This window comes from Canis lupus, chromosome 26, assembly GCF_011100685.1.
Source record: "Canis lupus familiaris isolate Mischka breed German Shepherd chromosome 26, alternate assembly UU_Cfam_GSD_1.0, whole genome shotgun sequence".
Lineage (NCBI taxonomy): Eukaryota > Metazoa > Chordata > Mammalia > Carnivora > Canidae > Canis > Canis lupus.
Genome location: NC_049247.1, coordinates 310669 through 336425, shown reverse-complemented (window position 1 = coordinate 336425; position 25757 = coordinate 310669). Strand labels below are relative to the sequence as shown.

The 25757-nt window shown below is 46.4% G+C and overlaps 1 protein-coding gene and 1 long non-coding RNA gene across 5 annotated transcripts in view; one reads left to right on the top strand and one right to left on the bottom strand.

The window, feature by feature from the left end:
* Window positions 1-23162, bottom strand: part of CHFR (checkpoint with forkhead and ring finger domains) — a 29599-nt gene extending 6437 nt beyond the window's left edge. For 2 of the 4 annotated variants that reach the window (XM_038574601.1, XM_038574602.1), the window contains exons 1-13: window positions 22650-22793; window positions 16806-16905; window positions 12110-12219; window positions 11249-11308; window positions 10905-11114; window positions 8177-8344; window positions 6583-6742; window positions 5561-5715; window positions 5309-5471; window positions 3400-3542; window positions 2159-2275; window positions 1399-1482; window positions 685-755 (exon numbers count right to left, since the gene is read on the bottom strand). In XM_038574601.1, coding sequence (XP_038430529.1) covers window positions 685-755; window positions 1399-1482; window positions 2159-2275; window positions 3400-3542; window positions 5309-5471; window positions 5561-5715; window positions 6583-6742; window positions 8177-8344; window positions 10905-11114; window positions 11249-11308; window positions 12110-12219; window positions 16806-16905; window positions 22650-22782 — 1674 coding nt within the window. In that variant the 5' untranslated portion in view covers window positions 22783-22793. Of the gene's footprint in view, window positions 1-684; window positions 756-1398; window positions 1483-2158; window positions 2276-3399; window positions 3543-5308; window positions 5472-5560; window positions 5716-6582; window positions 6743-8176; window positions 8345-10904; window positions 11115-11248; window positions 11309-12109; window positions 12220-16805; window positions 16906-22649; window positions 22794-22997 lie in introns of those variants that run through there. The other 2 variants (XM_038574604.1, XM_038574605.1) reach the window with 2 other exon arrangements.
* LOC119866124 lies at window positions 23074-25757 on the top strand. Its single transcript, XR_005379042.1, has 2 exons — window positions 23074-23415; window positions 23686-25757. It is a non-coding gene; the product is annotated as an uncharacterized LOC119866124 (long non-coding RNA).

Below are 25757 nucleotides of genomic sequence, written 5' to 3'. Positions count from 1 at the left end.
AGCTAGCTTCAGATATTTGAACGTGTGAGTTACCACGTTCTCTCTAAAACTCTGCAAAGACATTCCTTGCACAGGAGTGGTGAGACACCCAACCTTGGCCAGAGCAGCCCTTGGGCAGCAACAGATCCACAATCACAGAAGGAAGCTGGTTCTGGATCTACATGCTGCCCTCCGGAAACACAGAGTTCTTGGTTCCTCCTGTGAGCATCTATGGGACATCTAACCAGACTGGCTCGTCATGCAGGCGAGAAGGCCCATGGTCTCACTTGTGCAACAACACAGCACATAAATGGGATAAAGGCATGACACTTGGCCAGGGACGGATGTGCACATTAAACATTGAAATTCTAAGAGCCAGGTCAGCTTCCTAAAACATGGAAAGGAGCATGTCAGAAAGAAGGAAGCCAAAGGCCCTGGTTCTACCAAATGGCCACCCCACTCCCCACCCAGACCCAGGAACTCTCTGGTTGGGGCAAGCAGGCACTGGCACCAAGTCCTACAGATTCATGACATGATGGACATGAAGGAAACCCCTCCACTGGGGAAGATGGGAAAACACAGCAAAGCACCAATGTGGTGCACTAATAAGTTGGCAGTCCTAGAAATAGCCATTAGAACTCTGGAAATCCTTGGGTCTTCTATGGACCTGAGCTCCAGCCACACCTGTTTGGGAGCTTCCATTACCTTCAGGACGTCTGACTCGTAGTGGTTGTTGCTCAGAACCCCGTCCAGACACCTGTCGCCCAGGTCTAGCTCTGCCAAATGGAGGGAAACAAAGTCATACGTCTTACAGAAAGCATCATCACTGACGCTAACATAAATACATCTTTCTTTCTTACAGAGTCAAGAAAGAACAAAAAGTTCCCGTTTAAAATGAGAACAGGGGACGCCTGGGTGGCTCAGCGGTTGAGCATGCCTTTGGCTCAGGGCATGATCCCGGAATCCCAGGATTGAGTCCCACATTGGGCTTCCTGCAGGGAGCCTCCTTCCTCCTCTGCCTATGTCTCTGCCTCTCTCTCTCTGTCTCTCTCATGAATGAATAAATCAAATCTTTAAAAAATAAATAAAATGAGAACAGGTACAACAAATTCCATTCCACTCCCTCCCAACATGGACAGCTCTCTCCTCGGCACCTCAAGGTCTGAACACTGCAGCTAGACCGGGCGTTTTCTGTGCTGGTATCCTTAACATGTAAGGAAACCCTCCCCGACTGAACTCCATGTCCCCACAGCTGTCCTGTTACTGCCTGGTTTCACATTAGCACAGAGTGACACTTGTATGTCAGGAGGAAGTATGGTCACTAATGTTGGCCTTCCCCAACTCAGGCCACGCTATCCGTCACCGCCCTCAAGTGCACCAGAACAGGCTGAAGCAACTCAGCTGGAGAGCCGGCATTACCACAGAATGGGGCCAGGCAGCCAAGGCAGCCCGCCCGGGCGCAGCCCCAGTACAGGTGGCAGAAAGGCTGTAGGCAAACGGCACCTGCGGGACACAGCACAACGGCCAGTCAGGCCACTTCAGTGAGGAATGAATTCAAATAACCATTCAATAAATGACAAATTCAATTGTAATAGCAATCCCAGAATTGCAAATTAAAACACTGTATTTCACTTATTATATTTAAAAGTGACACATCATAGGGCACCCGCGGGGCTCAGTCGGTTGGCTGTCCGACTCTTGGTTTTGACTCAGGTCACGATATCAGGGTCATGAAGTCGAGCCCCATGTCAGGCTCTGAGCTCAGTGGGGAGTCTGCCTGAGATTCTCTCTCTCCCTCTGCCCACCCACTCTCATGCTTGCACACTCTTTTTTAAATAAACAAATAAAAATCTTAAAACAGAAGTGACACATTATAGAAATATTATGGTCTTGGTGTGGGGACAAATATCAGATGCAGACTTCAGAAAGAGAACCACCCATACATGAAAATGAGGTATGTGACAGAGTGGGTTATCAACTGATGGCAAAGATGATTATTCAACATGATTGTACACGGACAACTGAGTCTGCAGATGAGAAAACACAGCCACGTCTTTACTTCTCACCATGCACCACAGTCAACACTGTCCTGAAACCTGAGCCTGGAAGGATCCACAGGACAGGCTCTGTGGCAGGAAGGTTGCTCAGGAAGGCAGTAAATGCTCACACCCTTACTCACACTGCTGGGGGGCGATGCGGGGGTCCTGCTCACGTTCTGCCCTCCGGTCAGGCATGGGCTGGAAGCAGCAGGTGCATATGGCATGGCTTCCTTGCAGGGCGCACACATAATCCTGGGCTGCAGAACAGACAGGACATTTAGGCAGCACATACTGGCACATGGGCAGAAAGAACCAGTGAGACCCACATGGAGAGGAATGGCGGGAAAGCAAACAAGGAAATTGATCCACAAGAAAACCTGGGGAAAACTCAGACCTGTTTTCTTAAATGGCCAAATGATAGCCAATCATTTAAATGAAACATTTTAAATAGAATGAAAAACAAGCAAAGCGATCTTTCAGTTCAGCAGTCGTAGCAAGATTTCAAAGATCCTTGAAGGTTTTCTACCATTTCCTTAGGCCAGAAAGCACATCATTAAACAACAAAGCAAGTTCTATATTAATCTTTGTGTCTTCCAAATAAACAAGTGATGGGCCTGGTGGACATGGCTGGCTGACCCCACTCTAAGAGTTGTGTCCACAGAGCCCAGGCCCTGCATACTTGATGGCCTCATAGGAGGCTCCATCTGTGCACACACACTTGCTACAGGCCCCATCCCACTGGGGACTTCCATCTGCAATTTGAAAATGATGGGGTCCACCTGAGGAATGGTAGAGTTGGTTTTGTGACCAGGTGCTGCACTGCCCATGGCTCCAGGTCACAATCCTGGGTCAGTGGTCTCATGACAGGCTCAGACCCACAGCAACTAAGAAACTGGGCCCTGTGGGGCCATGCCTACAGAATGGCCAGGGCCAAAAACATAAGATTCCACCTGTACTCTCTCCCTTTCCTGATGGCATCTGGGGACCCAGCCCACTAGAAGCAGGCAGTGGGGCAGAGCTCAGGTTGGTTCTGATGACACCATGACCCGCTGCCGAAAAGAAGCCAGTCTCTCATTTAAGGGGCCCATGTGTGATGGTCATTTCTGCTCTAGCCAGCAACTCTGGGGTGCCAGCTGCCTGAAGCAAATGTCAGGATCAGGACTGAACTCCTAGGAGTGCCCAGGAGCAGGGTCCATGAGACAAGTCAACTCTCTGGTTTCTTAGCCCAAAACAGAACATGAGAAGCAATGGGGTCTGAGAGGTGGCAAGACCATGGAGGCAGTGACAGGACTGGGATAGGAATGGGGGAGGAGCCAGCAAGAATATAGGCTGTGTCCTGGGCAGTCATGGCAGGACAACAGCAGAGAAGGTGGTGTCTCACCTGTCTTGACACTGGTGGAGGTTGACGGCGCATCCCCAGCAGCCTGTGGTACCCCTGGCTCACTGTTAGGCCCTGGGCAGGGGAGGGCCTGCCCACCCTGCCTCCGGTACTCAGGGCACTGCCTGCATACAATGTACGGCTGGCTGCAAGAAAAGCACACAAACCCCTTGATTGTGGGGAAGCACACGGTGGGTGATGGCGACAATGCCCCTAGCCCTTATGACAAGATGAGATCCAGATCCCCAGACTAGAGGCATCTTCTCTGCTCACAGAGAAGTCCTACTCCAGTCCTATCCCAGTGCCTCACACCTCAGCTCTGCACCATCTGCTGCCGCCCAGGGTATATGAGGGGCAAGCATGGCATGCCCCACTGGGCACCCAGTGCTCATCCTGGAAGAACAGCACTTGGAGGACTCTGTTCCTTGCCACCTGCTGGCTCCCCTCTGCTGTAAGGATTCCAGACTACCTCATCCCTCTTGGCAGCTCCTAACATACAGAGACTTGTCCTGTCCCACTCCTGCTGCTTTGGCATAGCATCCCCCAGAGCATGGCCACTCAGTCCCCACACGGGGCTAGATACACACTCACAGGTTCAATGCTGGATGAGCTGTGGATGACATCCAGAAGCACACCCAGCTTGCCAAGTGCACTCAGGACTCACCCTGGGCCCCTAAATGTGCCATGGTTGAATGTTGCTGTTCTCTAGGGGCCTTCCAACCCGCTGCAGGAGCCCTGCCCCACTAACTTTATGCACTTCAGTTGAGCTTTCAAAAAACATAGTTGGTAAAATGGAATCCGTAGGAAAAATACAGACTCTTCCCTCACTTGAGCCAGAGAGCAGCTTCCTGGGCCCACCTCTAATGGCAAGAGCCAGCAAAGGAAGAGTAAGGCCCGACTAACCCCACTGGTGAGAAGACACTCAACTTCAGTTAGGAACGAGACAGCTGTTATCTCAGGCAACATCAAGTGTGGCCAGGGGTTCCTGACATCCCTCCACAACCCCAGGAAGGCCAGAATTCCATGATGGGCATGGAATGACCCAAGTGCCAGGTCCAGCCCTCTGACCTGACCATTCCACATCCACTCCGCTGGTAGGTACTGTAGCATGGCTTCACAAGTCAGAGTTTTAGAAACACCACAATCCCATCTGTAGAGGAATACTGTGGCTACGTATATGAGTGGCTGGAAGGATACACAAAGAAGTGTTCATGCTCAAGCGATTTTTTATTTCTTCATTTTGCTTGACCATTATTTGTAAATTTTACAAAAAGAAACATAAAGATAATAAATTTGGAAAATTTGATTTTTGTCTTTCTAAATGTGATGCTCCATCTAAAACTCAAGTCTATGGACTTCTGAGTCAGGAAACACCAGCATTTTACAGCAGATAAAATAAGGTCTCCTAGAATTGCATCCTCTTGGCCAGGTGGCCATGGCTTCTCTACAGTAACATTCTGACAACTGAGGATAACGCAACTAATGCCATAGGACTCAACGGTCACTAGATGAGCTACACAGTAAATGCACTTATGTGGGGCAAAGAACATGTCAAATTGTGACGTTGTCATAGCCAGTGAATCACAGCACCCGACGAGGTGTCAGCAAATAACAGTGTGGGTTATGGTGGCCATTGTTTTCTAACAGACATCAGTGTCAAACCATTCATTAGCTGCTATACCTGAAACTCAAAGGGTACTGTATATCAATTACACCTCAAAATGGCTAGAAATAAATACAGAAAAGTAACAGCAAAAAATAAATACTGCATGTATCCCTGAAGGGGGGGTTACTGCAGGAGGCATGGGGACAGATACCACCCAGTCACCCGAGTGGGTGGCCGTCCTTGGCTGGCTCGGACTCCATGCTGCCTGTCCAGCTCCCTGCCCCCGAGAACCAGGCAGAGGCTCACCTAACATCCGATGATTCACTGTCCACATCTGACAGCTCTAGCAGATCTTCCGAACTGCCCTCCTCATCAGAGAAAGACCTTCTGACCTTGGGTTGCAACATGTCTTGAGTGATCTTGTTCCTGGCAGCCATGCTCCGCACATCTTCCTCACTGCGACTCTTGTCTGGAATGCAAAGGCCACGGCTCTACTAGCCGAGGAGCCCCTGGAGACACAGCCATGGTCTCTAGGAGCTAGGCGGGCTCCCCACTTGCCTGGGTGCTGGAGAAGGTAGGCCTCCACCAGGTTGTTCAGGATGTGGTTTTTACAGATCCTCTCGACTGGACAGCGGCAGGTGGGACACCAGGTAGAACGCTCCATCCAGCCTGAGTAGCAGGCTGCACAGAAGGTGTGCATGCAGGGCTGCAGGCTGAGGGCACAAGGACAAGTCTGCAGACACTCCTGCAGAGCACTCGCAGATGGAGCATCTGTCTGCCAGGCCAGAGCAGCAGCCCCCAGACACCAGGGCACATGGGGCATGGCCTGTGTGGAGCATGAGAAGCAGGGACCCCAGTTCATACTGCCTTTCCCCAGAGCAGGATGTGGCCTCACTCAGGCTGAGGGTTGGTTACAAAACATAAAAGTGAGCAAATCACCCTCCCACAAAGCTCACTTAACTCCACAGAGCTTGGAAGCCCTGCTTCTCAGGGTGCTTTACTCCTTGCATATGGCACCCATCGCTGGCTGCATCTGTGTCCTCAGCTAATAAGCTAGGAATGCCACCTGCCTTCCACACTCCACGTGAGAAGAGCTTCCACCTAAACGACCCTAACTTGGTCCTTGCTAATGAAAAGAAATGCCAATCTGTGCTCCAGGAAGGACATTAGAGCAGGCAATAACTCCAGGAATATGAGGAGCATGGACACTGAGTGTGGAAAAGGCCTGTGTTGAAGTGGAAATTTGGACAGGCTCTCAGGCTCCCACAGAGAAGGAGAGGGCGCTCCCTAGATTGCTCCAGGGATCTTCATTCTGGGCCTTTTCCTAGGAAAGCTCTGTACAGCTCTTCTGTTCTACTTGGCTCAGATGGGACCAGTGTCAACTGAGATCATCACCGCATCAACCCCACGTACTCTCCTACAGTCTTGGCTACAAGGGTCAGGTGTTTGGCTTGTTGGCCACACAAGTAAAATGCCATGAATAAGCTCTGCAGAGTGGAACCTGACAGGACCCAGAGGCTCGATTCCCCGCGGCTGCTCCCCACCATCTCCCATCCTCCTGCGACATACGGCACGCATACCTCACACAATCATGCAGCAGGTCCTGGCAGATGATGCATGTGAGTGTCTCCTCCATCTTGTCAGGCTTCACAGCCTCGGATCTAACATTCCCAAGGGTGGTGTGGGTGTCTCTACACTGGTCTGCAACCAAGAACTGCAGGGTAAGGTCAGGGTCCCCACCTGTGAGAGAAACAGATGCATTCTGACCACCTGTTTTATGAACACCTTAACCTAAGGAGAGAAGACAGAGCTCTCCCCAGTGTTTGTATTTTAAAGGGTGTTTTTAAGATGGCCTAAAAGAAGTCTTATATTCCAATATATTTTAGTTTTGTTTTAGGGAGGCCTGGTTGGCTCAGTGGTTGAGTGTCTGCCTTTGGCTCAGGGCATGATCCTGGGGTCCTGGGATCGAGTCCCACATTGAACTCCCCACAGGGAACCTGCTTCTCCCTCTACTTATATCTCTGCCTATTCTCTGTGTGTCTCTCATGAATAAATAAAATCTTTAAAGAAAAAAAAATTTGTTTTAGAACAGTTAATGACACAAAAAAGAGGCACTCAGGATACATGCTTAAAAATAAAGACCATTTGTCCCCCAGTATATTTGTGTAATGTCATTTTTTGTTTAAACAAAAAACGTGATTTGTATACACATGGGAAAGTACACGCTTATGTTACCAGGAGTTGTGGATTTTTTTCCTTTTCTTCTGGTGGTGTTCTAGAGTGCTCCTGTGTTGCTAACTACAGATTAATTTTTATTTTTAATTAAAGAAATACTTAAACACAATTTACAAAGTCAAATATTTAAAAGAAAACAAAAGTAGCAGCCTTCTGCCTTGGACTACACTCCTCTGAGTTAACATTTGTGTTTTTAGCTACTTTTCCTGGTAAGGACCTCTGTGTTTCTGAACTGTGATGCTATGTTTAGGTTGATTGATTTTATTTTTTTTTTCTCTTTTTAAAAATATTTTATTTATCCATTCATGAGAGACACAGATGCAGAGACATAGGCAGTATCCTCCCAGAGCCTCCCAGTCTCACTGCTCCAATCTGCGGGCTGCTCTCAGGCCTATGGCACAGCCAGTGCCCCACCAAACATTCCCAAGTGTTTTTTACAATCATTTTAACTTAGGCTTTTTAAGTGAAGATTTTTCTCTAAATAACCTTTACGAGGAGGTTAAAACTATCACTTGAAAGACAACTTTTTTTTTTTTTTAAATTTATTTTTTAGTAAGATCTATACCCAATGTAGGGCTGGAATCCATGACTCCAAGATCAAGAGTCACAGGCTCCTCTGAGCCAGCCAGGTACCCTCAAAGACAACATATTTAAAAATCGATTTTCATATCAGGACAGAACTGGAACTTGGAATGCACTGCTTCCAGATCATGAGCATAACCTGACAGTAAACATTGTTCAATCCTAATGATGTAAAGACGAAAGAAAAGGCTCAGATTTCCATTCCAAAAAAGCTGAGGCACCACAGGTCTGTGCCTGAGACACATCCCCATGCTTCTTCAAAAGGGGAGGCTCCATTGGGAGCAGCTCAAACTGTCCCACTAGGGCCCTATGCAGTCCCCCAAGGGCCAGAGACACACAGAAACCTAAGACTCTGACCTCCTTTCATTTTCTTCCTGATGGGCTCCAAATCCTCCTGATCCTGGGGTTCCGACAGAGAAAAGGATGCTCTCTCTCTGTCTGGCAGAGCTGAAGGAAAGATGGGGATTTCATCACTTGCCACAGATGGACCACACTCTTTTGGGGAGATGTATGCATCTCTGGAAGCTGTGAGAGGGACAAACAAAAGAGGTTCTGATTCATCCACCCTAGAAGGAGAGAGCAGGCAGGTGAAGCACCAGATTCAAGCCAGGTCTAGGTAATCCAAGGTGCCGTATATTCTCCATAATACATACTCACTAGAAATATTCAACTACATTTTTTAGAAGATTTTTAATTTATTTATTCATGAAACACAAAGAGAAAGGAAAAGACAAAAGCAGAGGGAGAACCAGGCTCCCTGCAGGGAGCCTGATGTGGGACTGGATCCCAGGATCCAGGATCACAATGTGAGCCAAAGGCAGATGTTTAATCACTGAGTGACCCAGGTGCTCCTAGACTTATCGATTTAAACAAGCCCAGCTTTTAACTGGGCTTAATAACCTTTATCACAATAAAGCCCTAGTTTATAATACTTTAGTACAATCCACATGTAGTCTGTAATATTCAAATGGTAAGTGTTATTTTGAAAAGAGAAGAAACTGCCATATGGCAGCTAAAAGAGAAAGGTTAGAATTCTCTGGGGAGCAAATGAGCTTATAGGAAGAGGCAGCTTCCAGGGCTGGCTCCTAGCTCTGGTCCTCACTCCCACTGCGGGGGGGCCTTCCCTGCTCAGTGGAGTGTTTCACTTCAGAATGAAGACTATGATGATGGTACCTCTCCAACAGACCCATCATGAGGATTCACTTATAACTTATAAAGCACTTGGCACCCAATCTCACATTTAGCAGTCTGGTTATTCTCTTAGTAGGTTTAAACTGAGAGAGGTACATAGAAAAATTTCCTGGCCTTTCCAAGGTTGGAGCTAGGCTTTCCATCTGAACAATTTGTTTACAGCAAAATTTCTTCTATTTATGATTTTATTTTTTTAGTTGCACAGTATATAAATACATCGTCCTCTTACGATAAAATTAACAATTGTATGTGTATACACACACATTGCATCTTCTTCATCTATCCATCCATCACTGGACACTCAGCTTCCCCTTTCTCTGCATCCTCACCAACACTTGGTATCCCTAGTCTTTTTTGATGCTGGCTATTCTAACAGGTATGAGGTGATGCCTCATTGTGGTTTCCTTTAATGAAGTTAGAACATTATCAAAAAACTAAAAACCAAATTTGCAAAAATGGAAGCAGTGCTTGCTTGCTTTCTCTCTCTCTCTCAAATAAATAAAATCTCCCCCCCCCCAAAGATTTTATTTATTTATTTGACATAGAGAGAGAGCACCAGCAGAGGGAGCAAGAGAGGAAGAAGAAGCAGGCTCCCCACTGAGCAGGGAGCACAAGGTGGGGCTCATGACCCAACCCAAAGGCAGATTCTTCACTGAGCCACCCAGGCGCCCCTCAAATAAACAAAATCTTTAAAAAAAGAGGGGGGGAAGTATTCTAGGAATAAGTAAGAGTTCTCAAAACTAGGTGAAAAAGAAACTTCACTGAAGAACATCAAAGAGCTTAATAAACAGCGTAAAACACCACTATCCTGGGTATTATAAAAATGTCAATTCTCTCCAATCAAAATCTCAAAAAAGACTTTTTTTTTAACTTAAAAAAAGATAATCCTAAGGAGAATCTGGAAGCAAAATACAGAAGAATAGCTAAGAAAGTGAACTAAAATATGAACATACATAGTATGATTTAATTCACAAAACATATAAACACATATGTTCTACACTCTAACAACACCAACAAGGGAATGTTAAGGTCACATAGCACCTAGAGTCTGAATTTTCTCTAGAGACCAAGGAGGAAGGTAAAGAAGGTAAAGAATGATGCCGTAAGGACCAGTACATGTAAAACTAGTTGTTGGATTTTTTTTTTTTTTTTTTAGTATTTATTTATTTAGAGAGAGTGCACACACAAGCAGGGGATGGGCAGGAGAGGAAAAATCTCAAGCAGGCTCCAACTCCCTGCTGAGCAGGGCACGGCCCGACATGGGGCTCAACCCTACCACCCCAAGACCATGACCCGAGCTGAAATCCAGAGTTGGCTGCTCAACAACAGAGCCACGCATTAAGAGCCTAAAACTGGCTTTAAATGATGTGTTATCCTGGATGAGTCTTGAAAACATTATGCTGAGTAAAAGCAGCAGAAACAAAAGGCCACAGAGTATATGATTCCATGTGTAAGAAATGACCAGAAGAGGCAAATCAGAGACACAGAAGAAAGGTTAGTGGTTGCTGGGGACAAAGGAATGACTGCTGATGGGTGTGGGGTCTCCTTTTGGGGTGATGAAAACATTTGGGAACTACAGAGTGGTGATGAATGCACAACACAATGAATACAGTAAAATCCACTGAAGTGCACACTTGAACTGGGTGATTGTTATGGCATGCAAATTATATCCCAATAAAACTACCAGAAACACCATGTACTATCATCTCTGATTTTCAGCACTTCTATTTGGGATGCAACAAGACATCTACTACAGAAATCTTGCTACTGAGAACCTGATGCCTGATGCCACTTCCACCTTCCTGAGTAGTTTATCTGTCTTCTCTGTAGCAACACAGGTCAGAATTAGTGGCCACAAAGCAATGCAGCTACCACCAAAAGGTTCCTGTCTCACCAGAACTGGAGGAAGGTGCTTGCCCTGCAGAGGTGGGCTCCATGGAAGAGGTAGAAGCCGTGGGGAAGAGGTCTGATGTGGATGTTGATGGCTGTGGTTCCTCAAAGCACGCCTGAGTGGTGGGCGATGACGGCAGGACCTGGGGGTCGTCACCTTGCCCTGCACCTGAGGTATCTTTGGTCACACGGAACACATTCTCTTTATTGGCTTCTGCAAGCACAGAAAGAGAAGAATGAGCACACAATCAGGGCTCAGGTGGAACACCACTACCGTGGGCAAGACATTCCAGCAAGAATCAAGAGCCCTTACTATGTATGTACCCACTTGGTTACGGTCTCACTTACCAAAGGAGTCTTGTGTGATGTCCTGCTTCTCATTTAAAGATTCATAGAGGTATGCCACATCTAAAAGGAAATTAACCAAATCAGAAGAGAGTCCCCAGGCACCAGCTGGAACTCACTTCCCTCTTTTGTTCCTGTCACTTCAGTCCCCTACTTACTTACCAGCTAGTAACAACATTAAGCAGTTTAAGGGATTTCAAAACAAGTGACCCAAAATATCTTAACAAACTTTAAAATAAATAGGCTTCAGGAAAAAATTTCTGGAGCCAGGAGGCAGTCTAGGGAGGGCAAAAACAATGAATAGGTGATGAATTTGTGTTTTGCTGGCATTTCTAACTAACAGAAGGAGCAAACAAAAGATCCTGCCACGTGGCCAATGACTGGCTTTGTCTACACTTAAAACAATCTGAGAAATCTGCCTCCTTCTTCCACTTTGTAGGTAACCTTCAAAAGACTCCCACAACTCTCCTTGTCCTATATCATTCTTCTCTCCCAAACACAGAACCACCGCTGGCCTCCAACCCCTCTTCTAGATCTTAATCCCCATAACTCAGGTTTCTTCTACGTAACCTAACCCATCCCTGTTCACTTCTGCCATTCTGAAGTGTGTGGCTCATGACTTTGGTGGGATTTCTGGAGAATAACTGGGACTCAGACTGTTAAGGTCAATGTTCCCATTCTTCAACAGACATGAGTCACACCAAGAATCTACATCAACAACAAAGAAAGTGTAGGTAACACTAACATTCCTAAGGGAAATACCTGCTTCAGCAGACTCCCTTTCAACCACGCTTCCCACCTGTAACAGGACTTCCCCGTCAAGCACCACCCATGTGTCCACCCTGTCCATTCCCTTTCTCTTACTGTGTTCTGGCTCATTCTTCCTGTACACCAAGTAGATGACATCCCCCGTCTGCAAAGGGCAGGTCTGCTTCTTAACAACCTTCAGCTTGTTAATTACTGTTCCATTGGTGCTGTAGAGACAACAGAACTGCAACTTATCCTAAAATTTTCTTTTTCTATCACCACTAGGAAAACAGTTCAATATTACTGCTTTGAAAATGATAAAACATTCATAAGAATGATGTAAATATTTAAGGAACCATATATGCAAGTGCCATCCTATAATTCTCCTGAGAAAATGCTTGCCTGTTGCCACCTTACTGACAGTCAAACCAGCAACCAATCTTATCAACATGTCTGCTTTTCCCAATGCCATGTTCTCCTCCATCTTCCTCCTGATGGACCCTTGGACTTCTATGAGCAGCTCTGATTTCAGCTTCTCTCCTACATCTGCAATTCGCTATGTCCACAGATTTACCACTCTCTCCAGAAGTTACGACTGAGTCAGCTCATTCCTCAAATGAGCATTGACACTTAAGACACAGGTTCCACCAAGGGGCGCCTGGTTGGCTTGGTCGGTTAAGCGTCCGACTCAGTCTCGGCTCAGATCTTGCTCCTAAAATTCAAGCCCCACACTGTGCATGGAGCCTACCTAAAAAAGAGAGACAGACAGACAGACACAGAGACAGGTTCTAGGTAGAAGCAAATAAATGCCAGGCTACAGACTAGAAGATGGCGTGGCCCCCCAGCTGGGAGGTCTCTCCAATTAGGGAGCACACTGCCAGGTGGAAGAGGCACAAACTGCCAAGGGGACAGACAGGAGCCCGAGTCAGATGGGAGAGGGAGTGCTTCCTTGAGGAGGGACTCCTGAGTAGATATCTGACAGAAAATCATTAGTGGACGAAGTGCACACTGCAGGCATGGTGAATAGTATACAAGACAAGAACTCAGCAAGCAAGCAAACTAACCCACTTTCAGGCATTCAAACCACCTGAGCTTAACTCTACAGCTTCACTCCCAAGGCCTCCAGTGGGGAAGAGGCCTTATTTTTACATTTGAGCAGATGTCCACTACTTGAGTGTTCGGTAAAGGGCCAGAAAGTAAATAGTTTAGGCTGTATGATTGATCACACAGTCTGTATCCCAATACTCAGCTCTGCCACTGTCACAGGAAAAACAGCCATAGATAGGACCCAATCAAGGGGCTATAACTGTGTCCCAATGAGACTTCACTTGCAAAAGCTGGTGGCACTACCCAATACAGCCAGGGTCTCTGCCACGAGGCTTCTCCTCACGATCCATTCTTGTGTTTTTTCTACCCAAAAAAGTCTGATTTTACACTTCTGCTTAAACTCCCTTGATTACTTCTCATTGCTCTCAGGCTAACGTCCAAACTCCCTAGAGTGGACAGCAGGGCCTTTCTACTCCAGTCTACTGTCTGGCTCTGCACTCACTACTTACCGTGAGCACGCAGGGCCTGCTTGTGCCTCAGTACCTGTAGTTCCTTCTGCCTGGAACAACCCCGCCTCCAGCCAGTTCAGCCAAGGAATGCAGTGGCTGCTAGAAGCTGGCAACGGCAGGGAACGGATTCTCCCCTAGAGTCTCCAGAAGGAGCCAGCCATGCTGACAATTTGATTTCAGTCCAATGAGACCTGAGTTAGACTTTGTATCTTGAGCACTAAAAGATCATAGCTATGTGCTACTTTAAGCCACTAAGTTTGTGATAATTTGTTACAAGAGCCACAGGAAACTAAAACTGTCATATGGCCAGTACTGGAAAGCCAGGACCTGCTGCAGGACAGCTCTAGAACTAGGGCTACATTATTCTACAGTAGGCTGAGAAATGAACTTAAGCTGCTACCTATTAGAAGAGAGGCAAGAGGGATCCCTGGGTGGCGCAGCAGGTTTGGTGCCTGCCTTTGGCCCAGGGCGCGATCCTGGAGACCCGGGATCGAATCCCACGTCGGGCTCTCAGTGCATGGAGCCTGCTTCTCCCTCTGCCTGTGTCTCTGCCTCTCTCTCTCTCTCTCTCTCTCTCTCTCTCTGTGACTATCATAAATAAATAAAAATTTTAAAAAAATTTTTAGAAGAGAGGCAAGAAGCATCATTTCTTCCTTTAAATTTTACATTTTTTCTTCCTTTCTAGTTTTTTTTTCTTTAAGATTTTATTTACTCATGAAAGACAGATGGGGGCGGGGGGGGGGGGCGGGGCGGGTGGCAGAGACACAGGCAGAGGGAGAAACAGGCTCCATGCAGGGAGCCCGACGTGGGACTCGATCCCGGGTCTCCAGGATCATGCACTGGGCCAAAGGCAGGTGCTAAACCGCTGAGCCACCCAGGGATTCCCAACATCATTTCTTCCTAATAAACCTAATTCTTAGTGTTCAATCCCTACAACTGTAGTTACCAAATAATCTCATAGCACTTGACCTTTACAAAAATAAAAATTCATCTGATAGAAAAAGCATACTCTCAACATATTGCTGGAAGCCTATCTGCCACTAGGTTTAAAATAGGCACATTCTTTTTTTTTTTAAAGATTTTATTTATTTATTCATGAGAGACACAGAGAGAGGTGGGGGGGGGGGGCGGGCAGAAACATAGGCAGAGGGAGATGCAGGCTCCATGCAGGGAGCCCGATATGGGACTCGATCCCAGGACTCCAGGATCATGCCCCGGGCCAAAGGCAGGCACCAAACCGCTGAGCCACCCAGGGAGCCCAAAATAGGCACATTCTGATACAGCATTCCTTCCTATAAACTTATCCCAAGAAAATAATCAGACATGAATGCAAAGGGTCTCAGAAGAGAATAATTGTAGTATCATTTACAATAAAAAAGTCAAAATAGTAAGTTTTCATCAGTACAGGAGTTGACAGGTAAGTTATTATATAATAATAATGAAAAAGACAAAATGAATGGTGGATACACTGACACACAAGCACTCTGTGAAAAAAGACAAAGTGTCTAACAAAACTAAAATATATACATATGTATTTTCTAAAGCATGAGTGGGATTTAAGAAAGCTTTTCACTTTTATAATACCACTTATGTTGTATAACAATTTTTTTAAAAAGAAAAGATTTTATTGCAGACAGAAAGAGCACATGTGTAAGCACCCATGAGCAGGGAGGAGAAGAAGCAGACTCCCCGCTGTGCAGAAAGCCTGATGAGGGGCTCTATCCTGGGACCTCGGGTTCATGACTTGAACTGAAAGCATCTTGATCAACCAGTTGAGCCACCCAGGCACCTCCAGAAAAAAAAATTTTTTATTTGGAGGAAAGAAGTCCAACTTGAATAGGTTTGCAACTTTTAGGTTATCACTGTCTTTTTAATTTTATTTTTTCAGGGATATATTTTTTTTAATAATAAATTTATCTTTTATTGGTGTTCAATTTGCCAATATACAGAATAACACCCAGTGCTCATCCCGTCAAGTGCCCACCTCAGTGCCTGTCACCCAGTCACCCCTACCCCCCGCCCACCGCCCCTTCCACTACCCCTTGTTCGTTTTCCAGAGTTAGGAGTCTTTATGTTCTCTCTCCCTTTCTGATATCTCCTACCCATTTCCTCTCCCTTCCCTTCTATTCCCTTTCACTATTATTTATATTCCCCAAATGAATGAGAACATATAATGTTTGTCCTTCTCCGATTGACTCATTTCACTCAGCAATAATACCCTCCAGTTCCATCCACGTTGAAGCAAATGGTGGGTATTTGTCGTTTCTAATGGCTGAGTAATATTCCATTGTATACATAAACCACATCTTCTTTATCCATTCATCTTTCGATGGACACCGAGGCTCCTTCCACAGTTTGGCTATTGTGGACATTGCTGCTATAAACATCGGGGTGCAGGTGTCCCGGCGTTTCATTGCATCTGCATCTTTGGGGTAAATCCCCAGCAGTGCAATTGCTGGGTCGTAGGGCAGGTCTATTTTTAACTCTTTGAGGAACCTCGACACCATTTTCCAGAGTGGCTGCATCATTTCACATTCCCACCAACAGTGTAAGAGGGTTCCCTTTTCTCCGCATCCTCTCCTACATTTGTGGTTTCCTGCCTTGTTAATTTTCCCCGTTCTCACTGGTGTGAGGTAGTATCTCATTGTGGTTTTGATTTGTATTTCCCTGATGGCAAGTGATGCAGAGCATTTTCTTCAAAGATATTTTTGCTATAATTTGAATACATTCAAGAAAGCTCATAGACATGGAAATGTTATTGGAAACCAGAAAATGCGTTTTCTAGTAACTGGACAGCCTAGTGAACTACTATGTTATAGAAAACAAGCCCTTGTTTCTTCTCTGTAGTCAATGGCTTCAAGAGAAAACAGAAGGGATGCTTGGGTGCCTCAGCGGCTGAGCATCTGCCTTTGGCTCGGGGTGTGATCCTGGAGTCCCGGGATCGAGTCTTGCATCAGGCTCCCTGCATGGAGCCTGCCTCTACCCTCTACCTATGTCTCTGCCTCTCTCTCTGTGTCTCTCAAGAATAAATAAATTTTTTAAATCTTTAAAAAAGTAAAATTAAAATTAAAAAAAAAAGAGAGAGAGAAAACATAAAAGTTCGGATAGGGGGGCACCTGGCTGGCTCAGTCAGTGAAATGTGCAACTCTTGATCTTGAGGTTGTGAATTTGAGCCCCATGTTGGGTGTGGAGATTACATAAAAACAAAAACAAAAAAAAACTTAAAAAAAAAAAAAAAAAGTTCAGAAAGAACTTACCTGGTATCTTCTAGTGACACCTGACCAGATTTTTCATCCACTATAATTTTACAGTGATCTCCAGAGACCAGTTTATTGCCAGGGAATGAAAGGTCACAACCTGTAACAGAGAAAGGATACACATTGGATATGACAATGGGGACTGTGCACAATACTGCCCTTTGCTTAATCAAAGCATGTGGCTGAAAATCAAGATCCATTTTGTATGCACTGTAGGAGACAATACCTAATCAAGCAAGATAGGAAGTAATTTTTAAAAAAATATTTATTTGAGAGAGTGGGGCAAGGGACAGAGTCTCAAACTCTTGGCTAAGCTCGGCCTGATGTGGGGCTACATCTCAGGACCCTGAAATCATGACCTGAGCTGAAATCAAGAGACAGATGCTTAACTGACCGAGCCACCCAGGCATCCCTTAGGAAGCAATTTTTTTAAAACCTTTTTTTTTTTTTAAACAAAGCTTTTAAGTATTAATCCAAAGCAAAGGGAGAGGGACTGTGTCTCAAATCTTTCTGACTCCCTATTAACCTAGAGGATACCCCATCATCAGTTCTGGCTCCGCATCAACAGCTTCTTGCTGACAATTTCACAATATGCATATATACACAGCTATCCTTATAAAAGCAGAAGTTTAAAAAACTAAGGGACTTAGTTAAGAAATTTTTCAGTATCTTAACTCAGTCCTTAATTTCTTCTTCGTGTAATCTAAGATTTTATAAATTGTCACAAAACTGAAGCAATGACCAAGAGTCACAGAAAAAGTGACTGTGCAAATTACAGACACAGGTACGTTTGAGAAAATTTAAAACAAAAGAGGGATGCATCTACAACTAAACGTGATTATATCTCATTTTTAAAAAAATATTTATTTATTTATTCATGAGAGAGACAGAGAGAGGCAGAGACACAGACGGAGGGAGAAGCAGGCTCCATGCAGGGAGCCCAATGTGGGACTTGATCCCAGAACTCCAGGATCATGCCCTGGGCCGAAGACAGATGCTCAACAGCTGAGCCACCCAGGGATCCCTGATTATATCCTCATTAAACGCAAGGAGGAAACTCTGAAATGCTTTGTTCTCTCTACTAAGGTTTATAGCTTTATTTTTAATAACCAAACATGGGGGAAGATTTTATTTATTTATTCATGAGAGACAGAGAGAGAGAGAGAGAGAGGCAGAGATACAGGCAGAGGGAGAAGCAGGCTCCCTACCAGGAGCCCGACGTGGGACTTGATCCGGGGACTCCAGGATCATGCCCTGGGCCAAAGGCATGCACTAAACCGCTGAGCCACCCAGGGTGCCCAATAAATAAAATCTTAAAAACAAAAACAAAAACATGAGAAGCAATACAAGTGCCAATCATCTGGTGCTAAATTAAAAAAACAGTGGTACATCCAAACAGAAGACTACACAGCATCAAAAAGAAACGAATTACAGGGGTGCCTGGGTGCCTGGGTGGCTCAGTCAGTTAGGTGTTCAACTCTTGGTACCAGCTCAGGTTTTGATCTCAGAGTTGTAAATTCAAGCCCTGCAATGGGTTCTGCACTGGGCGTGGAGCCTATACAAATGGAGGGAAATGAATTGCTGATACACACAATAGTCTGAAATGAATTTCAAAATAATTGTATCAAAGGAGAGAAGCCATACAGACTATGGTGGACTATCACATAATTTCACTTGATGACATTCTGGAAAAGTAGAATGACAGAGACAGAAATTAAATGGACGGTTGCCAGAGTTGGGGTTTAGAGGAAGGGGCTGATCCAAAGACCACTAGGAACCTTCTGTGGTGATGGAAATGCTCTACGTCTTGATGGCAGTGTTGATTCCATTTCTTAAAACTCACTGAAATACCTGTGAGGGGTGAATTTTACTGTATGTGAACTAGATCTCCACAAATCTAAAGTATTAGAAATCTTACTTGGACATTATACATTTGTTACAGTTATCTGAGACAAATTTCACCTGTACCCACGCGATCATCCCAGAACTAGTCACCTGTCACTGGGATGGGTTTTTGTTTTTTTAAGAATTTATTTATTCATGAGAGACACAGAGGCAGAGACACAGGCAGAGGGAGAAGCAGGCTCCCTGTCGGGGGGGGGCGGGGAGCCCAATGTGGGACTCGATCCCAGGACCCGGGGATCACGACCGGAGCCAAAGGCAGATGCTCAACCACGGAGCCACCCAGGCATCCCTGGCATGGGTTTTTAACAAGCTTCTCTACACCAGAGCATCATGCAGTTGATTAAATTTCTCACAAGGCTGGTACACATTTCTACCACTCCCCGAGCATGGGAAGCTCTTTGGAAAGGTAAGGTCTTCCATCTCCCTTTCCACGTATCAACTCAGCTCTCCCTTTCTCCCTGAAATAATGCCTTAATAATAGCAGGCACGTTATTGTCTTTAAATATAATCAACTTCTACAACTCTTATGTGTCTTCCCAAAATTCCTGTTAAGGCCTGAACTCCAATATGACCGTAAACAGGGCTTGTGAGGAGGCAATCAAGGTTAAAAGAGATTAGGGTGGGACCCCACTCTGATAGGGCTGGTACCCTTAGAAAGGAAGAGGACCAAATCTCTGTCTAGCACTCAAGGACTAACAAGGTGGCTGTCTGTAATCCAGAAGAGGGCTCTCACTAGGAAACAAATCAACTAGCATCTTGATCTTGGACTTCTCAGACCTAAGATCCGTGAAAGATAGGGGATCCCTGGATGGCTCAGCGGTTTAGTGCCTGTCTTCCACCCAGGGCGTGGTCCTGGTCTCCCATGATTGAGTCCCACATCAGGTTCCCTGCACGGAGCCTGCTTCTCTCTGCCTATGTCTCTTTCTCTGTGTCTCTCATGATAAATAAATAAAATGTTAAATAAAATAAAATAAAATAAAATAAAATAAAATAAAATAAAATAAAATAATAAAATAAAATAAAATAATAAAATAAAATAAAATAAAATAAAATAAAATAAAATAAAATAAAATAAAATAAAATAAATCTGGAGCAGGGATCCCTGGGTGGCTCAGTGGTTTAGCGCTGCCTTCAGCCCAGGGCCTGATCCTGGAGACCCACGATCGAGTCCCACATCAGGCTCCCTGCATAGAGCCTGCTTCTCCCTCTGCCTGTGTCTCTGCCTCTCCCTCTCTGTGTCTCTCATGAATAAATAAATAAAATCTTAAAAAAAAAAAAAAAAGAACTGTGGAAGATAAACTTCTGTTGCTTAAGCTTCCTGGTCTGTGGCATTTTGTCATAGCAGCCGGAGCCGACCAAGAGGGCAACTTCTGTTTTGCTGGAAATGGTAATATATTTGCCAAAAGGAATTCAACTAAGATTAACCCAACAATCTATTTTTTGCTCCTTGTATTAACATGTAAATGAAGTTATAACACTGTATTAAAATAACAATGGCTAGCATTAAGTACTAATTCTTAGCCAGGCTCCTTTTATGCATTTGGAAGGTAAGATCTCAATTACTCTGCAGTGACTCTATGAAGTAGGTACAAAGGTATGGAAAGTTAAGTCCTTAGCCCAAAGTAAGTTATGCAGTGGTGCCAGGTTGGAAACAGAAACCTTCTGGTTGCTCTTCACCAACTTATTACATCAATTAAAGACAATCAATGCATTTTTCAAAAGTTTCTAATGACATATAAATACAAAGTTGTAAAAAAAAATTAACTTGATACTGAGATTTAAGACTACAAAACAAACAAAAAACAAAAAATCAACCCCAACATCCCAAACAAACAAACCCAAAACCAAAAACATGTTCAGGTACACCATAAATGGTAAAATAAAACAAGAATATTTATTTTATTATCCCTTTTTTTAAAAAACTTTTATTTATTTATGATAGTCACAGAGAGAGAGAGAGAGAGAGAGAGAAGCAGAGACACAGGCAGAGGGAGAAGCAGGCTCCATGCAACGGGAGCCCGACGTGGGATTTGATCCCGAGTTTCCAGGATCGCGCCCTGGGCCAAAGGCAGGCGCTAAACTGCTGCGCCACCCAGGGATCCCTATCCTTGTTTTTTACCCCTATCCTTTATTTTTTTTTAAACTCCAGTATAATTAACATATACATAATCTTTGTTTTTAAACAATACTTTCTCACGCTTTTTTTTTTTTTTCTCACGCTTTTTTTTAAATATAAAATCAGAAACAGGGATCCCTGGGTGGCGCAGCGGTTTGGCTCCTGCCTTTGGCCCAGGGCGTGATCCTGGAGATCCGAGATCGAATCCCACATCGGGCTCCTGGTGCATGGAGCCTGCTTCTCCCTCTGCCTGTGTCTCTGCCTGTGTCTCTGCCTCTCTCTTTCTCTCTGTGTGACTATCATAAATAAATAAAAATTAAAAAAAAAAAAAAGAAAATCTGGAATTAAAAAAAAATAAAAAAAAATAAATAAATATAAAATCAGAAACAAAACAAAACACAGACCTAAATATAGAGAACTGATGGTTAGCAGAGAGAAGGAAGTTGGGGGAGGAGTGAACTAGGGGAACAGAGACTGAGAGTACACTTTGCACGATGAGTACTGAATAATATATAGAACTGTTGAATCACTGTATCATACACCTAAAACTAAACACTGAGTTAGACTGGAATTAAAAAATAAATTAAAAATATATTTAAAGTCCAAGTGATGATTAACTTTTGGACAAACTAAATTTTCTTGTTGCCTTAACCAGTGCACTTCTCTCCCTGTAGGGAAGTGACAAGGAGGGCAAGCTGCTGGATGGTCACTTAGGAGTGCCCAAGCAGTTGTGTGGAGGGTGACCACACTTCATCTCACCTAGCTGCACAGCTGTTCCTGCCCTGTGCTTCCCAGGTTGTCAGCCAAGGCCTATTTGAGCAGCACTATTCTAAGAGGGTATGCTCCAGATTTTATTTTATTTTATTTTTTTAAAAGATTTTATTTACTTATTTATGAGAGACACACAGAGAGAGAGAGAGAGAGAGGCAGAGACACAGGCAGAGGGAGAAGCAGGCTCCATGCAGGGAGCCCGACATGGGACTCGATCCCGGGACTCCAGGATCAGGCCCTGGGCTGAAGGCAGGCGCTCAACCGCTGAGCCACCCAGGGATCCCTGCTCCAGATTTTATTTCATTTCTTTTATTTTATAGATTTTATTTACTTATTCACGAGAGACACACACAGAGAGAGAGAGAGGCGCAGAGACACAGGCAGAGGGAGAAGCAGGCTCCATGCAAGGAGCGGGATGTGGGACTCGATCCCTGGTCTCCAGGATCACACCCCGGGCTGCAGGCGGCGCTAAACCGCTGCGCCACCGGGGCTGCCCTCTGCTCCAGATTTTAACTGTAGCCACCTACAACTATAAATTTCCCTCTGAGCTGCATCCCACAAGTTGTGTCATATCATGTTTTCATTTTCATTCATTTCAAGGTATTTTGTAATCTCCCTTGTGACTTCTTTGACCCACTGGTTGTTTAAGAGTGCGTTGTCCGATTTCCATACTGAATTTTCCAGGTTTTTTTCTGTTACTGACTTTAATTTCATTGCATGGAGATCAGAGATGGTCTCCGTCGTAAGGGATCTGAGAGGACTGCATTCTAGGGGGTCACATGGACACGCCCACTTCATGAGGTTGTAACGAGAACTACATAATCTGCGGGAAGCACGGAGAGGTGACAGGCCCACCAGTAAGTGAACAAATGGCCGCTCTTACACCGGAGCCCATTCCGCTGGAAAACCTGGAGAGCACCGTGGGCCCCGCCCAAGGGCCTCGGGCGGCCTGGGGAGCCGCCGGCACCGGCCCGCCCCGCCCCCCCCGCCCCTCGCCCCCGGCCCCCGGCCCTCCCACCCCGGTGCCCCCGGCCCCCAGCCCCGGCCCGCACCTCTCCTCCGCCCGATGGTCCACTCCCGGTTCCTCAGGAGGACGTGCGGCTCGCCGTCCCCGGCGCCCAAGCGGAGGAGCCTCCCCCACGGCTGCTGCTGCGGCGGCTGCTCGCCTTCCCGGCGCTGCTCCATCGGATTCACATCTGACGAGATCCGGAAACGCCGGCTGAGGCGCTGGGACCGCAGAAGCGGGGGCTGCGGCCCGCCGCTCCGCCCTGAGGCCCTCCTGGCGCCCCCGCCACACCACGCCGCCGCCGCCCCGGGTCGAACGCCCGCCTCCTCCCGCCGCCGCCGCTGCCGCCGCGTCCCGCCCGCCGACCCGCCGCAGCCCCGCGCCATCCGCTTACCCCCCGCCCCGCGCCTAACCCGGAACCGGCCGCACCGCAGCCACCGCAGCCACCGCTGTCAACAGACATCGCCGATTCCTCAGCTGATCGGCCAGGGCCGTCCGGGCCCTGCGATTGGCTGGCAGCGGCGCCCACCGAGCGCGGCGGCTAGAGCGGAGCCCCCAGCGCCCCGCGAGACTGGGAGCGTGGGGGCCGGCGGCGCGTGCGCAGACGGGAGGCTGCGGGTCTGAGCGCCATCTTTGGTAATGGCAGACGGCTTCGTCCGCGGTAGGGGGCGCCGTGTTAAGTGGTGGCAGGAAGGGACGGAGTTACGGGGTTTGGGCGTCCGAGACAAATCCTCGAAGGGGCGCCGTAAGTCAGATGGCCCTAAGTGTTGGATGGGACGGGTCGCCTGACCTACGGGGAGGGCAAGGACGAGGTAAGTGGACGCTCGCGGACGTGGACGCCTACTGCCGAGGAGCGGAGGAGGCAGTCTGGCATTGCGCCAGGAGACCCGGCCTGGGAGAGCAGCTGCGCGGCGGGCGGTGCTGGAGCGCGAGGGCGCCTCCGGGGGTTTCCTGGAAGCCGAGCGGGTCCGGTGCGTTCCTGGGAAGGAGCGTGTCTGGTACGGGAGTGCACTGTAGCCCCCTTCGTGTCCTCACTTGTACACAGCAGGTAGTGATGACTTTTTCTCATTATTTAAACAAAGGAAGCAAATATTCTAAGATTGTTTCTCGCCGCCGTTTGTGGAGCGCCGAGGTCTCCTACTTCCTCTTGGACCAGGGCCTCTCCACGTGTCGGCTCAGGCAGGCGATTCCCCAGCTGGGGTGCCGCTGAGCCACAAGCCCAGGCTTTGCGGACAGGTTGCGGGACCCGGGATCGATGATGAGGTCAAGCCAGGGGACCCGTGCCCTCAGCCTTGGTGCAGCGCCTGCCCTGCTGGGCTCAGATTTCAGACGTGGGAAAGGCCACAATTAAGCATTCCTCCAAGGAAATTTGGCTTTCGGGCACCTGGTGGCCCAGTGGGTGAAGCGACTGCATTCAGCTCAGGTTGTAACCTCACTGGTACTGGGATCGAGTGCCCATTGGGCTCCCTGCTCAGCAGAATGTCTGTTTGGTCCTCTGCCTCTGTCCCTCCTGCCCCGTGGTGCTCTCTCTCTATTCGTCTGTCAAATAAAATCTTTTTTAAAAGAAATACGAAGAAATTTGGTTTCCATGGAAAAACAGCGAAACGCAGCAACCTGTTGGACGCTGGGTGTTGGGGACAGTGTATGCCTGGCTAAGCAGGCCTTTCGGTTCAAGAACACAGCGGTTCCAGCCCTAGCAGCCAATCAGCTTCACTTGAAGATCTGGCGACTCCACGGAGCGGGGAGACTTCTACCAAGGCCTGACTGGACACTCTGATCTCTCTGTGATTCCAGGAGAATGCATTTTGGATATTTTGGGTTGTGTTACCAGGACTTACTGTTTCCTTCAAATGATTTAATGTTATCGTGCACACAACATATTGAGGTCAATAATGATTATTACATGTACTTCTGTTTTGTGGCTGTAACCCAGGAAAATGAAGAGGGTTTTCATTTTTATTTGCATCATCAGAGAAAGTCGTACTGACTTCTTTGCTTCGCTGAATATATACAGGTATGTAAAAAAAAGGATTCAGAGTTCAAAAATAAAAATTAGTGGTATCAAAACGTACCCACAAGTGGGTGGCAGTTTTCCAAACTAAAGGAAATGGGCAAGGGGCTTGGCAAAACCAGAAGCAACAACAGACATGTCAGCTAACATCTGAAGAGGGCAAAATGTTCTTCTGAAACCCTATTGATCCCCAAAAGACAACCCTAATGAAGGCATAATGTCATCCAGGCAGGACCTTATTTGAACACCAGGTCAACTAAAACCTTCTTGACACATTTCCACTTTCAACTGTTATACTGTTGAGGCCAACCTGAAAAACATGTCATAATAATGGAATGTAATCACAGTATGAAAACACCTTTTATAACCGTTACAAGAAAACATGTCCAGAAAGGTCCAACCTGAAAGATCATGGATATTGCTCAAACCTTTCAGACTTGGTCATGAGACCACAAGCTTCCTCTACCCCATGGTATCCAACCTACCAGGCCGGCAGGGTCCATGGACCGGTGACAAAGCCAGCTCAGGTTCCAAAGCAAAGTGCTGCAGCTGAAAAGCCAGCTAGGAAGATAAAGCCACAGAACCCTGAAAATCATAGCCAGGGCTGGTGTTCAAAATAGAAGAAACAAGATGGGGAATGAGAAATGCTTCCCATTCTCCCCTTCTCTCTTCCCCTTCTCCCCACATTTGCTCTTGTGCTCTGTGCTCACCCTTCATCTGAAGGAATCGCCATGGAAAGTGAGGGGAGAATGTGTACGTGCAAAACCACAGCCACAGAAGACCCTTCACTTGCCTGCAGACAGAAGTCACTTCACTGCCTGAGACTAAGTTCTGAACCTCAATTAAATGTGCCCCAGTTGATCTATCTAACCTGGACTTCAGGTTCCTTCGCGATGCATTGTAAAAGATGCCACAAATGTTTGGTGTGTAAAATGATATGTTACTTATCCCATGGGTCAAAAACAGATCCTTTTCTATGGACTAGAGAGAGAGAGACTTGATAATATCTATGTCAAGAGTTTTTAAGAAAAAGTGCAATCAAAACGATGTTGACAGGGAAATGTTACACAGAAAACAGCACTCAGTGGAGTTAAAATTTGCTGTTTTTGTACATTATGTAAACTTCATTTGCAAAGAAAAACA